Source organism: Dicentrarchus labrax, unplaced genomic scaffold (assembly GCF_905237075.1).
Source record: "Dicentrarchus labrax unplaced genomic scaffold, dlabrax2021, whole genome shotgun sequence".
Lineage (NCBI taxonomy): Eukaryota > Metazoa > Chordata > Actinopteri > Moronidae > Dicentrarchus > Dicentrarchus labrax.
The window spans coordinates 34,617,193-34,635,638 of NW_026136721.1; the positions used below are offsets into that span (position 1 = coordinate 34,617,193).

Below are 18,446 nucleotides of genomic sequence, written 5' to 3' on the forward strand. Positions count from 1 at the left end.
CTTTCAAACGGAGGCCTGAGTCGAGACGGCGCTCTCGGAGAGTACACAGGATTTAAAACACATCTTTTTTAAAGAGTTTGGTGCCAAAACAAGATACACAACATCTGAAACCTATACCCACAGCGTTTGATAGCACAGAATAAAACATTTCATGCACTTTACATGATAATAGAGAGCTATTCCCTTTTAACAGCACACTTCAACTTCTGTCTGAACAGGCTATTGGCCTCAAATTACTGTAGGTTTCTTGAAAAGAGGAAATGTAAGTCATTAAGCCCTGTTTTAAAAATTCCCTATAAATTAGTGTCAGTAACATGAAATAAGACATAATGAGATGCATAGCTCCACCAGTATCAGGAAAATGACACTTGCTTGAAGAAATATTTTGAAACATATTGATTTAGGACTCAATAATTGCCTAAATGACTTGTTAAGATGTAGTTTTCAGTAGTATATTAAGTGGTGAACACCCATAACAGCATTACATTTCAAAGAATAAAGTTGTCTTTTAATCTATAGTCTTTAGTCTATTAATGTTGGTTTTCCATTAAATTCTATACATGTCCACCTTATACCAAGGATTTCCAACATAGCACCCAATGACCTTAAAGATGCAGTGTATCTTCAATTTTTCTTTTCCAAATATTTTGAAATGCTATGCACTCCTTCATGGTTTGAGAAAATTCTCCACCAAGACAACAGATAATATGAAATTGCTCCTAGAACTAGCTCAACATTTTGAGAAATAAGCTTATTCTCGATCTTCTTGAGACTAAGATGAAAAGATTCATATCAGTCTCATGTCTGTGTGATAAGTGGAGAGCTGGAGCCAGGAGGCAATTAGCCTAGCTTAGCATAAAGACTGGAAAGTGGAAAACAGCTTGCCTGACTCCATCCAAAGTTCAGAAATATGCTTACCAACACTTCTAATGCTCACTAATTACAACAGCCTGGCAACAGTGAGGTTGCCATGTTTGACACCATCAAAAATCGAAACTGAAACTTACCAACCTACCATAGCTGACGACTTCACACTATCTTTCAGAAATAAATATTTCCAGCACATAACTCCTATAACAAATTGTTATTTTACATCACTGTTAGGGTACAGATTAACCAAGATAAACCGTTAATTTGTGAGCTGTAGTGGCATTAGTGTGAGCCAGGCTAGCTTTTCCTCCTGTTTCCACTCTTTATGCTAAACTAAGCTAATCTCCTTACAACTTATTTATCTTCTTTTACCGCAGCAGTGAATATCATACTGTCAAGTAAGCAGTGACAGTTGTAAGAGGCCCTCACACACAATACAAAAGTCTGTATAATATAACGTTAAATGTGCTGTATTTGCATTTAGTTATGATCCTTGATGCACAATTTTCTTTGCTGCAGTATAGCCCAGTTCATTCAGAGTACACTAGATTTCTGTCTTTTTAAGATGAGTCTTTTATGTCATTTTACAAAGACGACAAGAAACATGAAGAGAATTGACATGCAGCAGGATTAAAACTAAACTAAACAATTTTCTATCCTTATGTCTGCAGGTTCCTGGAAACTTTCTGGAACTAGGTCTAGTCGACCTCCATCAGATCAGTCCAGTCCCAGCTGGTCCAGTTGCACCGCCGTCAGATGACTCATGGGAATGGGATGAAACTGATATGACAATCACAGAAACAGAGCCACAAGAAGTACCAGAACCTGACCTTACGCACAACCTCCCCACAGAACCAAATCTGCTGTCAGGCAGCGTTCTGTCCAATGGGAATCAACCCGACAGGTTTCAGACTGATGCACCTGCATCATCTCAGGACACTGAGATGAGGCCCAGAATGAGGAGTGGATCCTCATCAGAAGTTCAACCCAATATGTTCCAAACTCCCCCCCCTAACAACAATAACATCTACCAGGTGTACAGCCTCCATAATGTGGAATTATACAGACAGCCTCAGTTTCCTCACATCTCCTCGCTGCACAAAACCAAATCAGGAAAACGAAAACAGCACCTCCTGCTGAAGAGCCTAAGTAAGGACTCCTCCTTCTCCTCCATTGAATCTCTGCCGGACCTCCTGGGAGGTATGATGTCAAACAGCCGAGGAGGAGATAGAATTGTTGGATGCCACGATGGGGAGGGTGGCAGAGAAAGCGGCCAGTCGACAAGCAGCCGACGGTCAGAGAGCGAGAGCGGGATCGTTAGTGATACAGGAGACACAGAGACAACAACAAATTCTGAAATACAGGGAGAGGAAGAGGATCAGGGGGAAGAGGAGGAGGAAGATGAAGAAAAGGAGCAGAGGAAGGATGAAACTGTAGATGGCAGTAATCTGGCTCTGCACAAAGACAGTGTCACCAGGTACAACCAAAGAAGAACCAAGACAGAAGAGATTACGAAGGAGAAAGGATGGAGAAGAGATGAAATGAGAAGAAACGGGGAGGAGGAGAAGAGGAGAAGGCACAGGAGGGGAGGAGGTGAGGCAGTTGAGATCCTAATCAATGGGCGTGGAATCTTGACTCCAGCTGACTCCGACTCTGACTTGGAGGTGGGAGGCTCCTCCAAGACCTTTATGTCCTGCAGTGACATTACAGTGTTCAAAGTTGACCAGTTTAACGGTTTGGAGACTCCTCCTGCTCTCAGCCGCAGGGCATCAAGTCCAGTTTTATCTCAGGGCTCCTCTTTGGAGTCCCTCCTGGCTCTGGGTGTGGAGTTATTTCCTTCCAAAGACCCACTGCATCGTAGTGCCTCGCTGGAGAGTTGCCTGGCCCCGTGTCGTAGCGCTGAAGGTGATACCGGAGGCAGTCTGGCCAGCCTCGGGGAGCTGGACCTGGGGCAGAGCAGAGTAGTGGAAGAAGATGAACCAGGAAAGGAGAAGATCAATGAAAGTGTGCAAGGAGAACCGTCCTCTGGGGAGCTGAGCAGAAGAACTCTTGATCTCCTGAAACGCCTGGAGAACATCCAGAGTCCTCTGGCAGCAAAGATGACCCGCAGTGTTTCTGACATGACGCTTCGGAGCACCTCTCCTCAGCGGAGCAGACTCCCTGCCTCTCCTTCTCTCGGTGGTCGACATGCCCCCCTTTCTGGGATTTCAGGCTCTTTACGGAAAGGGCCGCCATCCCTGATCAACGAGAGTTCAGCAACAGCATCGCTTACAGAGCTGAGTAGCACAGAAGACTCGTCTCTGGGATCTGAAGATTTCACCATGCTCAGAAATCAACGCCACCTCTTCCTGGATCCTACCATAGCAGCCAATGCCAATTCAAGCTCTTGTAGGAAACGCTGCCACGGTAGCAGCCGAGGAGGGCAAGGGATGGATGAAGCAGACGCAGCGAGTTTGAGCCTGGTGGTGAATGTCTCTTGTACGTCAGCATGCACAGATGAAGATGAGGACGACAGTGACCTTCTGTCTTCTTCCACACTCACGCTCACTGAGGAGGAGCTCGGTGTTCGGGACGAAGAGGGCGAAGAGGAGGAGAGGTTGAGCTGTGCCTCTTCCGCTAACGAGAATGATGAGGATGACGATGAAGAGGAGATGGAAGGGTCTTATGTCTTGGGGCTGGAGTACATGAAGAGGGAGCTGCAGACTTGGATCAGATCTCCTCGAACCTCATCTTCCTTCTCCAAAACAGAGGCAGGCCTCCGGGATGAGCTGCAGTGTGGATCCAACCTCTCCTCCACCTTCATTTCCTCCTCTCAGAACAACGAGCAGCACTGTTTTCTGAACCGCACAGCTGCAAAATTATTAGAAACCAACACTAATAGTGGCAACAACAAAACCAAAAGAGATCATAAAGAACAAGAAGAGGAGGAGGAGAACCGGAGGAACGCAACAAGAAGCTTCATCAGCCAGTTTGTTGATGACGTGGAGAACGGAAATGTGGACCAGAGCTGTTTAAAAGGTAAAGACGAGGATGACGAACTCCTTCGAGAGGAGTCAAGTGTGTTCACAAAGAAAGGAGAGTCACTGAGGGAGTCTTACATGTTCTCCAAAACAGGTGAGTCACTTCAGGATGTAAGTGACTTGATAGTGAAAACGGAATCAAACTCAATAAAGCAGCTTCCTTCGTCACCGTCCTGTGAGCTCCTTCCCTTTCCATCCAAACGTGCTTCCTCTTTAGTGGGACAGCTGAGAGGGGAATTGCCTTGTCACAGCACCTCCCTGCCCTCACCTCCTTCCCTTTCGCCCCTTGAGGATTGCAGATCCCATGACGCCTTGCACAACAGCAGGCCGGCAACTGGGGGACGGAAGGCCATCACCATTCAGGAAAAGTTCAAATTCTCATCTTTTGTGACGGAGGAGACGAGGAGGGAAGTTAGAGACAAAGAGTCGTCCCTGCCTCCTAAAAAAAGGCACCATTCTCACTCCTCTTGCTGCAGCCACCTTCCCTCCCCCTCTTCCCTCCATCCATGCAGAGTAGACGAAGGCAAGAAAGAGAATGTGCATGACTTTGTAATGGAGATTATTGACCTGACCTCACTGGCACTGAAGAACAAAGAAAATCAGCCTGAAGAACCGAACCAGACTGATAACAGCGGGTCCATCCCAGACCAAGGTGCTGCATCACTAGCACAGATCAGAGACAAGGTACAGAATTAATGCTTAAAAAATACAAAACTCCAATTGAGAAAGTATGTTAAAACAATCAGCCTATTATGGATTTTATTACAAAGAAAACACATGCAAATTGGTATATTGCAAATGCAAAAACCTAATTAAACTGAAATTAAAATCACAGTTCAATATGGCTGCAGATGTTGATTATAAATGAATTATTATATTACTATTGAATATTTTTGGAGATGCAACATTTGAAGTCCTATTTGACCTCATATATTCTGTACATTTCGAGGACAAATTAATCCAAAAGTAGCAAAAAGTTATCTCAGTTAATTTGCTCACTGAGTTGGAGTAATTCAATAAATCGCATCACAGATCATAACTTTTAAGATGTAATGACTAATTTTTTCAGTATCTTTTGCAAGTGAAGTAATCTAAAAGCTAATAAGCTTTCAATCTTCATTTTATTTCTGAAAAGAAAAAAGAAATCAGGCAGAAAACTTTTCTCCTTTGGTAGAAGTGTAAAATATAAATACACAGACATTTGAATGAGCCAGCTAACACTTCATGGTTTCTTAGATGGTTTAGTGATTGTGTTAGGTTTGTTAAAATATAGATATTACTCAAATATATAAATGTACATAATCCAAAATATAAAAAACAAATATCTAAAACAAATCCAAGACAGTAGCTGCTTACTAATATTAAAAGTTCTTTTTCAAACATAATTTAAATCATTGGAGAACCGAACAACCGCCAGATTAATAGTCTTTAATATTGTGTCAAGAGGAGCATAGTTCCAAACCAGATTTTGAACATAGTTAAAAGATAAAAGTGATGTATGCAGTCTCACCTAAAGTTAGCTGTCGTTAGCAAATCGCTAGCTAATTTACTAACTATCTTGCTAATGTTAGCTAGTCACATCTGATAGTTGATGTTCACTGAAGAGAAGCTAATTTGCTAGCTAAAAATGTATGTAGATTAGTTAGTTAGTTAGTATGGAAGCGCATTGCATTCACTAGATAAAAAAAAATTTGACACCTTATCTCGTAATTACTATTATTATTATTATTATTATCATCTCTTCAACACGTCCTGGCGGAAGCTACAATATGAGCTGATCTCGTAAGTACGAGATCTTTTCTCGTAATTACGAGATCAGGATCTCGTAAGTACGAGATAAGGTGTCACATTTCTTTTTATCCAGTGAATGCAATGCGCTTCCATAAGTTAGCTACCTTTTTGCTAATATTAACTACCTTAAGATGTGACTATAAACTGTATATGTCGCTATCTTTTAACCATCTTCAAAAAGTGGTTGTCTTTTCAACACAATTGTGGAAAATTGACGGGCGTGGCGAAGAAACAGTCAATTAGACTGCATGCATGGTGTTTTTGCTGTGCCACATCAACAAACTAAAACTTAACTAAATGAAATACACAACAAAAACATAAAGCAAAACTTTGAATCTCATGAAACAAAATTAGTTTTAATTTTGTCCCCAATCGGGTTCGCCAACAAACCAAGTCAGGTCAAGTCAATTTTAATTTTAAAAGCTCAAACAAGTTTGTCTTCGAGGGCTTTAAAATCTGTAACACGTAGAAAACACACCCTGGATTCAGATAACAAAGAACTCAAAAAAAACACCAGAAACAACATTTTTACAAACTTTCTCCTTCCTCTTCCTTCAGGTCCTCGAACACTCCCACCGGCCTCTCCACCTTCGTAAGGGAGACTTCTACTCCTACCTGTCTCTCTCCTCCCATGACAGCGACTGTGGCGAGGTCAGCCAGTGCTCCGAGGACAAGAGCTCCACTCCGGTGCCCTACAGCATCCCGTCTTACGTCACACCAACACAAGGCCTCCACAGCCCGAGCCCTGAGCTCTTCACGAGCAGCAGACAGCAAATATCGACCTCGAACTCGTCTTCCAAACTCTCCTCTCCTGGCCTTCACTCCAAGGACAACCTCTGTGCTCTTGATTTGAAGTGTGCTGATTTCCAAGCCAACAGCGCTGCTAATGGTAGCCACGCTGAAGAGCCGACGAGCCCCTTTCTATCCCTGCCCCCTAGCCCTGACATCAGGGACGAGGAGACCCTGTTTGCCGCCTGTACGGAGGAGGTTTACCTGGGCCCGCCTCTCTGCTACAGCATGGTGCTCACCAAGAAACCACGACGGTTCTTGAAGGAAAATGTGGAGTATTTGTCCTGCCTGGACCCTGGCTATGAACTGAACAGTCTAGCTTACTTGCCTTGTTCAGAACCAAACAATAGTCAAGAGGGGCCTAAACCGGGTGATAGTCTAAGCTACCCGTCTCCCTCAAAGGAGTCCATATTGGATAGAGATCAGGATCACCTGTATTTCCGAGGATCCAGTCCCACACCTTTCCTGGAGCCTTGTTACAGCTCATTCTCCACCTCCTCGCCTTCTGACAGCGCCTCCGCCTCTCTCCAGGGGCCCGGCTCCAAACCAGAAGAAGACAACCCTTCCCTTCCCATGTCCTCTGGCGCTGAGGAAGAGAAGCGAGGTGAGGACCCGTACCTCCTCTGTGATGTCGCTGGAGGAGAAGTCGCGGCCGCTGTGAGTGTCAGCGCGCCGCAGGAGGAGAGGAGTCGTAATGAGGGGCCTCCTTATCTTAATCCCCGGGCGCGTGTCGCCCCGATAGACTCCTCCGCAGCCGAATGTTTGGCAGATACTAAAACGCTTGAATCCAATATGGGCGCCGTAATGACCAAGATAAGTGTCTGCAGCTCCGCTACAAATCCCTCAAAAGAGCCAGCCGCCACCGCCACGCGTATTAATCCCAAAATTAACTGCTCGGCGATGAGGGAGGCAGATAGGGAGGAGGGGGCGAGGCGAGGAGAGGTGGATACTCGGCGGGTGAAGCAGGAGGAGAAAGGGAGGAGAGGGCGGAGTGGCTCGCAGCGGGAAGCAAAGACAGCAGCAGAGAAGCAGGTTAGTGTTCCACGTATTAGCCTGATGTGCTATCTCAGGACATTATACAGGGCCTTGATACTGCACTTCACCTCTCTACTCCAGGTATTAGTCCGAGCCGAGCCCCTCAGTGGGTATGAATGTAATGAGGCCGGTGTGCGTTTCTCTCATTTCCATTTGTGAGGCCAGACAGACGTGAGAGGTGCTGATATGCGTAACCTCCCCTCTTCTCCTCCTTACCCTCTCTCCTCCTCCTCTCCACTTCACCGTCATCCTCTACTTTTTTTATTTCCTCGTCCTCACCTTTCTCTTTGTGTCCTTTTCTCTACTCCACCCTTCTTTCTCCTTGCCTCCTTCACTCCTCTCATCTCCAACACCTCCCATCTTCTACCTTTCTCATCCTCCTCTTTTTAATCACCTCTTTTATCTTCACCTTCTTTATCCCAACTTCTCATCTTCTCCTTCTCCTCACCTGTACTCTCCTTCCCCTCTGTTCTTCTCCTTCATCCTCCTATCTCCCTCTCCTCCTGCAGGTATCTTTTTCTTCTCCTCCGCACTCCTCTTCTTTTCTTTCCCTCCCCCATTGATCTTCTCTCCCTCTTCTTCCCTCCTCCTCTGCCTCATCCCTCTCTCCTCCGTCAGGTGTTAATGGAAGGGGGATTTGCAGACGTCTGAGTTTTTTAGTTAAAAGGTTAAGGTCCACAGAACAACATCAGCATAATTACTATCAGTCAGATTTCATTAGGATTCATCAGCTAAGAGCCTTCCTCATCCCGCAGTGATCGTTCAATTCATTTCATCGCTGAATTAGCGTGTTTGTGCTCTTTTTAAGTTTTCTATTTCCTCATGCAAATGACTTGACATTTTTTACCATCTCTGCAACCTTGCTACCTCCTCTGTTTATCAACTTTACACTCTTATAGAGGAACGCGGCTCAGCTGAAGAGCTTGTTTCATTTCTGATCCAGTGCAGTTGTTTTTCACACAGTGCATGTTAATGTGGGCTACATTTACTGCACATAAAGCAAAATCACATCACACAGAAAGGGCCATGACATGCAACACTGGTCGCTTTGTAACCATTTTGTTCTCCTTTTTAAAATATATTAATTTATTGTTTTTGTATTTTTAAAAGTAGTTTTCAAGTTTTATTTTTATATTTTCCCCCAAAGTTTTGAGACTTAAGACTTTGAGATTTTTTAGTTTTAGTTTAAAATGTTTTTATAACACAAATAAAAATGATGAAGCAAAGAGTTTCTTTAAGTTTGTTTGATATGGGATGGAAGAGGATACAGGAAGCTAATATTATACAACAATAAATATATATCTTCTTTAAGATACTCCCTGAGCCAAAACTATTTTTATTTTAATTTATCTTGCTGTTACTTATTATTTGTATTTAGTAACTCTTTGCTTTATTATTAGTTTAGTGTTTCTGACATTTTGTTTTCACATTTTTTATATTTTATTTTTGTAATGTTTTCCATTCCTTTGAGACTGTACAGTACTGTAGAGGATTAAGAGGTTTTTTCGAGGGAATCATGAATCTCATTCTTCTCTTAGACGATAATGTAACTGAACCTGCTGCAGCGTTTCTTTCCTAATGTGTTATAGTTTCCTCATTAGCTTATAAATTCATTGAAAGGGCGTCAAACAAAAGACAAAATGAAAATGCAAAGATGGAAATGCAAATATGTGGGTGGATGTGCTTCTTTGGCATGTATGTGTGCATGTAAGCGTGACTGCATATGCATATGTGTGTGTGTGTGTGTGTGTGTGTGTGTGTGTGTGTGTAAGCTCGTAGCATTGGTAGCTGTATGGCGAGGGATAATAGCTACACAAGTCTTTACAAAGCGATTAGTTGTGAACCAATTAAGAGAGCGGGGTGGAGTGGGGGAGAGAATTGTTTTCGGCCTGATGCTCGTTGTTTTAATTTGCAACTTTTCATCAGTTTGGGCTCAAAGAAAGAACAAGCCGATTAGAAAACAAAGACAAACAACGTTTCAGCCCGATAATGCCGTTTTGATTTATTCTTCTCTCCCTTCTCTTGTTTGTCTCTCTCCTTTACTCGCTCTCTCGCCATCCATCGCCACCTCTCTCTCGCTGTTGGGAAGAGAAGAATAAAGTGGAACATTGTTTTCTCATTCTCAGCTGTATCATGTATTTGCCTTCATGTGACTAAACAATTTCTCTGTTGTTTCTCTTTCCTCCATCTTTTCCTTTCCTCTCCGTTCCCTTTGCAACGCTTTTCTGTCTTTTCATTTCTGTTCCACTGATGTCTCTCTTTGTCTTTCTCTGTATATATTCTCTCTCCCTCTCAGGTGAGCTCACATGCCACCAGAACAGCACCAGGACGGAGCCAGGCCTCAGTGAGACCGCCCACCATGAGAACAGGGACAGTCAGAGTGAGTTAACACGCACATACTCTCCAAAAGAAGTCTGCTGCAGCGTTTTTACCATCACTTATCTATCACTGAAGGGTTTTAGACTTTTACTTGTGTGATTACTCTGTCAGAGATTATGTACCAATGTCTCCAATACCAAACCAATCACAGAAAGTCAGAACGGAAAACAAAGAGTTTCACCAAATTTGGAACACAAGCTGTGATTTCCATGAGTTTCACTGATCAAAACAAACACCATAATTGTTGCGACTCATGCAAAAGTATCAGCAGCAAACTTAAATGCAATTCTCAAACACCAGTAATTTGTGAAACGTGATGCCCAAAAGTTTATTTATCATATGCACAGCGATTGCAGGCGCAATGGTAAGCAGTCATTCTCGTTCTTAAGCTCCCTCCAACAATGCTCATACAAAATATACAAAAGAAAAACACACAAGTAAAATGAGAGATGAGAAAAAGAGACATAAATAGTGCACAAGTTAAAATAAAGGAGTAAAATAGAATATATGTTAAGGTAGATGCTTAAACAGTAGGAATGCAAGTGTAAACATGTAGTAGGCCTATATATATATATATATATATATATATATAAAACAATTCTAAATATATACATGTACATACACACATATAACATGAAATACATATGAGGTGAAGCTCAAGACACAGCATCTGGAACCGACCCCTGGGTTTCGGCACTGAATGCAGAGTTAGCTGGTAAAATAAAAGGCACAAGGCATCGGTGGGCACGTCACTAACTCAAGAATTAATCAGGTTCAAAATCATGATTCAAATAGCTTCGTCTAACAGGAAACTTATTGTCACAGCGATAAATCGAGCATTCAAAGCTAACTTACATGTTCTTGCATTGACTGGAGAAGAAACATCAGTGTTCTTTTTCCAAAAACGTGAAAGAATAAATGTGTGATGTGGCCAGAATGGAGTTGCTTGGCACAGACTGACTCCGCCTGTCAGGACCAGTATTGGTGTGCGCATGGATTTCAGATGTTACACATCTGGAAATATAGACAAAAGGAACAAGACACAACACGTTATTGACAGTTTACATTCAGATTTAACCATCCATACACTTTTACTGCCACTGTTACTTTCTAGAGTAATAATTCCCTACATTTCTCAGTTTCAGTAAAAAGACTGACAACATGCAGCACTCCCTTAGCTCACCTGAGCTGGTGTAAAGCTTTGCTGCAGCGGCCATGGGTTCGACTCCGACCTGTGGCCCTTTGCTGCATATCATCCCTTCTCTCTCCCCCTTTTCCTTTCAGTGTTTTTGCCCATTTTCAGTGGTGTAATTGGGAACCTGATAACAATATTTTTTTCCTGTTCTTCAAAAATGTTTCAGATGAAATTACTGGAACACTGAATTTATTTTAGTTTTCATCAAATTTGTTTTTGTTTTTTCAAATTATTTTTAAGCTTAAATCAAACCAGGAAGCTGCAGAACACGAACAAAGGCCATCACTGACACAATCTGTGTGTGTGTGTGTTTGTGATGTGGCCCTATGGGCGCCTCCAGGGCTAAGCAAAACCTACTGCCCCCATACTCCAAACTCACACACACACAGACACACACCCCTGAGGGCAGGGCATGAGAGTCCAGGTAGAAGCTCTGACAGCCCAACAGCTGCAGGTTAGACAGACATGTTGTTCACACACACACACACACACACACACACACACACACACACACACAAAGCAGAGGACAAACCTGCATACACACTTACAAGCACAGAAATACACACATGAAAGTGAAAAATCAAGCTCACTGTACACACACAACGCATGTAAACCCACGACAAAGGACACACACGCGCGCACACATCATATCGGTGATGCGTACAGCTGGTCCTGACCCCCATGGCGTGCCCCAGTCTATCCCACCTGTTCACACACACACACGCAGACACACACACACACACTGTACACACAGACACAGGCGCAATTAAAGCAATCGTGAATGCGGCTCATGATGTGCTCTGTGACCCAGACAGCAGAGGGTCTGCAGCAAAACACACAGGAGAGAGAGAGAGAGAGAGAGTGTGTGTGTGTGTGTGTGTGTGTGTGTGTGTGTGTGTGTGTGTGTGTGTGTGTGTGTGTGTGTGTGTGTGTGTGTGTGTATTTGTGTGTGGGTGCAGGTTTCATCACTGACTCATGTTTGGAAAGTTTCATAGAAAATACAAACAGAAAATCCACACAGAAAGAAACTGCGAGGAATAAAATGTACAGAACAGGAGATGACTGGGAAGTTATAATTGTAATAATTGTATGTCTATAATTATATGAGGATAAAATAATTTAAAAACAAAAATAAAATAAATAAAATGTGTTGAGAATAAAACTAGAATTGGTATGACAGTAGAGTTGAATATATTAATATAAAACCAGGATTTAACAGAATGAGAGATTAATTATTCAAACAATAGAATCAAAAGAACACAAGAGCAAATACTTGTTGAGCAGAACTACAAGAACAGAATACATTGATACTTTATTACAGAAGAAAACAAGTAGAAACAACATTAACAGTCAAAGTAGGATATCAAATTTTAAGAAAGAGCAAATGATTATAGCTTTTAATCAGAAAGTATATTACATCTTTACAAACACCTCACAGATATAAAACAGGTTGTCCACAGGGTCCTAAAAAGTCTTAAAAAGTCCAATCATCTGAATTTTAGGCTTTGTAATATGTTAAAATTTCTCAAATATGAGTCTGACAGGTCTAAAATTTTTTATGGGATTAATGAAGTTGCTTTTAAAAGTGTTTTTGGGAAAAACAATTATAAAACAAAAAAGGTTTTAAAAGTCTTGAATTTAACCTGTTAAAAATCTTAAAAACGGCTCAGTAATTTGCTGAAATGACTGCTCACTGTAACTTTAATGAAACAAGGAAATAGCATTTTTTGGGGACTACTTTCAGCAGCGGATTCATCCACATTTGGTGCTCTAGTGAGTATGTGGAGCAGCAGGATGATTTTGATCTTTTCAGGGAATTTGTGGACAAGACGAAAATGAATAGAATATCCCCCAACTGATACTTTGAATCTACAAAATGCACAACATTTTGAATGAGTTAAAGAGAGTGACCTACATTTAAAAAACTCTTTTTCTCTCCATCCATCCAGAGACTACCTGTGTTGGGAGCAGGAACATCCAGGATCCAGCTTTAAGGGAGCTCTCTCCTTCTCTTCCCCCGCTGAGCTGATCTTTCTCCTTGGCTTCGTCTTTCCGGCTGCCTCCCCCCTCTCTGCTCCTGGAGCCTCTCACCCCTCTGACCTCCCAAATCTCACTGCTGTAACTGAACGGATCGTTAAGAAACTGGACTGAAAACTCATCCAGCAATTTCAGGATCACCGAACAACTGATTTAAACTTTTGATCAGATCCGATATTTGAGTCTGATTTCAGGTTGGAATTTGTGTCCATACGTTTCTGAGTGATGATGGAGCAGCTTTTATGGTTTGGCTGAACAGCTTTTTGAGTTAGTCTGTGGACAATTCAATAATTTTACATCAAACATTTACAATTAAGAGTTCAGAAAAATATAGTAGCATCCAACAACCATTTAAATCTGTTTATTGAATTGAATTTTGCAATTACAAATGGGACGATACTGTACAGCATCTTGAGTTAATGATGAACAGTTTCAGGATGGATATAAAGTGTTTGACTAAAAGGAGTTAATTGCAGTTAAATGCCATATTTCTGAAAGGAAAATCACTAAGAGAATCTTTAGTTTTCAGCAGCTGTAGAGAAATATTACGCCTATGAATCAGACAGTTACACGTCATATTTATAGATCAAGTGAAGGCAACCCAAAATCAGCTTAATCTTTTTATTAATTTATTTTTTTAATTATTTTTTTAAGCATGTTTTGATTCTAAGGCACAGAGGTCTGACAATACCACTTGAACTTTTGAACTGTGCCAATGCAGTAAGCCAAACTGCTCTGGCATTTCAAGCAGGACAAATAAAACACCAAGAAGTACGAGTCAGCTGTGGATGTGACTGAAATGATGAGAAATGGTGTTGAACTGACCTGAGATCAGCTGGATTTCACAGGTTTGTTGTGTACACCCTGTTATCTTATATACACTCTGTTCAAACTGTATGCTGCGGTGTTTGTAGCACAAGTAGCATGTTACTTCCTAAGAATAACACTTGGTCTGTGTCTATAAATGATGTCAGTATTCATAATCTGTTACTGTGACTTGGTCAAACTCTGTAGATCTTTTCACAGTCGTAGCTCAGCTAGAAGCTCTTCATCCTGTAGTATCAGCACAACACTGCAGCCTGTGAGTTATCAATGTGGTATAACTCAGTAGATAAACTGTAATATTGGCATCACACAACCACAAAGCTAAATTTAAAACTTCAATTTGTTTAAGCTATAATGAAATGTCTAAAAGGTCGGAACAGATATGAAGAAATCTCGTCGTGATTTACAGATGCATTGATCGTAGAAGTTGAGTTAGTTTAAATAAAAGCTACAAATATAAAGACATAATCAGCTTTGTTTAACTTTGCTGTGATTGAACACAAATCGTTACAAGCTACAAAGAGGCCAATAAGTTGTATTACACTGTATTTATAGAAGATAAAACTTCAACTGTATTTTCATGACTGGACAGAACTACTGAGGATTTGGGCTCGAAGGGTGGAAAATCATTACCAACTATCAAACACACGCTGGTAGACTTTGATTCAGTTGTCCACATCTCATTCATTCCCAGATTTGAACTGTGGTCAAGTCTAACTACGGAACCCAAAAATGCCCAAAACCCAAACCTCAAGACTGGCTTCACCAGAAAAATGCCAGCATCTGGTTGCACCAACAGGGCTTATGCCTGATCTTAATCAACCGTTCATCTTACGCCTAGTCAGAGGCAAGCTTAAAGTCAATTTTGAGTGGAGGCCCTGCCGGATTGGTAGATTTTTCTAATTGAAACATCATCGTAACACTTTTTTGTTTTCTGAATGAAGGCTGCCCGAGTCTGAAAAATCATTTACGGCCTTGGTTATTTCTCTCAAAGTCAACTGCTTCTTATTTGTTTGCCTTCTCTTTTTCTTTGATCCTCCGAAAATGAGAAACAACTGCTGATTCTTAGATGTTATCTTCTCTCACAAGTTATCTCAGGACACTTTTCATATAGAGCAAGTCTAGACCATACTCCTGATAAAATTATTTATTAGACATCCAAGATTTTAGGTCCTTAAGACATGCTTGTAATTTAGCTAATTGATTAGTTTCATCTAACTCGATTGATAGATATAATTTGGTATCGTCTGCATAACAATAAAAGTTTATGCGTGATTCTTAATAATGTTGCCTAAAGGAAGCATATATAAAGTGAACTGGTCCAAGAACAGAACCTTGTGGAACTCTTTGACTAACTTACATACAAGATTCATCGTTAGTTCATTCGTAGTCGAATGGGCATTCATATGGACATGGCAGTCCAGGCAGAGTCAAGATTAGGCCATTCTAATGACTGGTCTTAAGAAATACTGACTTAGATTTAGGATTAGTAAGGACCAGTTGCAGTTGGTGCAACCCATCCCAGTTGTTTATTCAAACACCTAATTGACCTATATGTACCAAACAAGGACCTCTTGTAGCTGTGTGAATTATAATTCTTGTCTGTCAGGAGCAAAGGTGGAACTAGCAAGTTGATATTGTAAAGCAGAACATGCCTTCCAATGCAGACATTAGATCAGAAAACGACGTACAGTTTGTTTAGTTTGGAGGACCTGTTGAAACCTTGGTTACTTTTTTCATGAAGGAATTTAAGTATTGTAGAAATACTATTAGTCTAATTGACTTTTATCCTATATTTCTAAACTAATTTTAACATTGAAGTGTGAAAATATTACCACACAGTAGAGGTAGATGTGGTAAACACTAGTTTCAACACATTGGTGTCTTCAACAGCATTTTTTCAAGTCAGCATTGTCCCTTCCTCCAAATGTAGTTGACAAAAGCAGCCTCATTGTCTGAATTTGGAGAACACATTCCTGAGTGCCAGAAAAGTATCAGCAAAGTTGACAAAGTGACCACTTGGTGGTGAAATGTTCCAACTTTATAAGTTGACGATGACTACCTGAACAACTACCTTAGTTTCTTCTTGAAGTGGAAGTGGAAGGAGGTGGTGATAATGCTATGGTGAATTCTCTGTAGAGAGACTCATTTAGAGAAGGTAAGGCCTTTTCAAGATCAGTTCTCTTTAGAAGTGAAGTCATCAGCATCATACCTTTGCAAAGGTTCCTTTAAATGTTGTCAAAAGGAACAACTAAATTTTGTCCAGATTTAGAGAATGCAACTGCTGTGTCCTCTGCGTCCCTTAGCCACATTAAATCCTTTGCAAGCATTAACAGTTGGTACAGTTAGCATTCATCTCTTCGTTACACATTTTAAGACTCAAACTTAAAAGTATAAGTGGACGAGGACTACCTGAATGTACCCTTAGGTTTGTGTAGAGATAGGAAGCGGTAATGATGCTGTGGTAAATCCCCTGCATCCTGCTTGCCTTCAGTCCTTTGAAGGATGTGTCACCTTGAAATGGGCCACAGATAATCATTTTGAGGTCCTGATTGATTGAAACTGAGAAGCTTGGAGATTTGGTGATGAATTATAGGATATACCTGCTGCTATGGTGGTGGAAGAAGTCACTGTGTTCTGAATCAATGGAAATATTAATGGCCATCAGGTGAAATCTACATTCTGAACTAAACCTGTCCCCTCTCTGCTGGCAGCAGCACCTGCAAACTGAGGGTTGAACCAGGTTTCCAAAAATAAAAGAATATTATAAACAAGACAATATTTTATCTATGCAACACGACCAAAGTTGGCGAAAGCTGAAACGGTGTTGTTGTGTAGGCATTAAAGTTTGATGACTGTTGATGGGGACGTGTGTTGTTATTAATTCTGCTGTATGTATGTACACCACTACTGTACCATGTATTGTTTTCTTTTTTATTTTCTAGACAACTCCTGAAATGATTAGCAGTGACGCTGGGGTTTGGGATTGGTGTTGAGACAAGTGTGTGTAGGACAAAATAGGGTTTGAGATCTTTAAAATATAATTGTGTGCCTTGCTCTACTGTTACTACTTCTACCTTTTGTTAATTAAAACCACTGCTTTCCCAGTTAAGTGATGAAAACATGCAACAAAAAATGAGAAACAAAAACTGTTTCAAGCAAGGTTCAAGTTGAGCTTGTGTATATATGTGAAGGTGTACAACCTTGGTGTAAAATGCAGAGGGAGGAATGCTTGGTGTTTGTGTTTATTTAACTCTGTATGTGACCTGTGATGTGGAATATCTTTATTATTAGTATTGGCCATAAAGAGCTTGACTGCATGGTTCCTGCGAACTACAATGTAAAACCAACTGTTGACAAATAAACTTAATTTATTGGAAAAAAAATAAATTCTGACAATTGTTTTGTACTGTATTTTATTCATTGTACCAGTATGATTTTAACTATATTTTTTGAGATGTATGCTCCAAGAAGACAAAGGGTATGATAGAAAAACCTAAAACAGTCCTTGCTTCTACACATATACTCTGGAAGCCTTGAAGAGACGGTTCACTCCATAATCAAAAAATACATATTTTTCCTCTTACCTGTTGTGCTATTCCATTATATTCCATTCCATTATATTGGAGAGGAGGCAGACATTTCTACAGGCAATATCTCCAAAACTCAGGAACTCACACCAAACTTATCTAGCTTGATAAATTGCACTACAGGTAAGGAAAAACTATTTTGATTTTGGGGTGAATTATCCTTTTAATGTTCTACCGGTCTGTCTCCATTGGGTTGGTTAGAGTTAATCAGCCCCAAAAGTCTAACCTTCAGGAGTTTGGTCACCTGACTTTTAGCTGCCGTAGAGGAAATCCTGACCAGCAGAACACGTCTTCTGGCTTCTTTTACTAAAGAAATTGACTAGACATTCATTAAACTGCCAAGAAATACAATGTCACAGAATTTCATGTTTCTCATGGTGAGCTCAATAGGAAAGAGGACAAATAAAACAATTAAAAAAAGGAACACTTTCAAGAGCCTGAAAGGACTGACAGTATGTGACTCCAAAACAGAATGAAAGAAGGTTTATTAGCAGAGCCATTATTCAGCAGAAGCCTTTGTAAATCATGAAACAGCTGAATTCGCTGGTTAAAGCTGTGCCTTCAGATGTGTTTGTTTTTTCATTTTTACCATTAAAATGCCATTCTGAATCTCTGAAGAACGTTCATTATTTCCTATACTTGGAAAAAGTTGGTGTCTGCTCTACATTTGGTCAGCCATTTATATTGCTGGTAGCTGATTAATAATTATGAGATTAGGAGGATCTATCGGAGGAATGAAATATAATATTCATAGGTATGTTTTCATTAGTGTATCAGCACCTGAAAATAAGAATTGTTGCATTTACATTACCTTAGGATGAGCAGTTTTTACCTACAGAGGGAGGGGGTTCTCTTCTACAGAGTCCGCCATGTTTCTACAGTAGCCCAGAACGTGTTTTTTGCGGCCACTGTAGT

The 18,446-nt window shown here is 40.9% G+C and overlaps 1 protein-coding gene across 4 annotated transcripts in view; it reads left to right on the forward strand.

Annotated features, from left to right (window-relative positions):
- The window catches only part of akap6 (A kinase (PRKA) anchor protein 6), a 200,152-nt gene extending 182,821 nt beyond the window's left edge, over positions 1-17,331 (forward strand). For 3 of the 4 annotated variants that reach the window (XM_051383743.1, XM_051383745.1, XM_051383744.1), the window contains exons 20-23: positions 1,542-4,574; positions 6,240-7,502; positions 9,802-9,885; positions 13,029-17,331. In XM_051383743.1, the coding sequence (XP_051239703.1) occupies positions 1,542-4,574; positions 6,240-7,502; positions 9,802-9,885; positions 13,029-13,073 (4,425 nt within the window). In that variant the 3' untranslated portion in view covers positions 13,074-17,331. The remainder of the gene's footprint in view (positions 1-1,541; positions 4,575-6,239; positions 7,503-9,801; positions 9,886-13,028) is intronic. The other variant, XM_051383746.1, reaches the window with a different exon arrangement.
- The last annotated feature ends 1,115 nt before the right edge of the window (positions 17,332-18,446 follow it).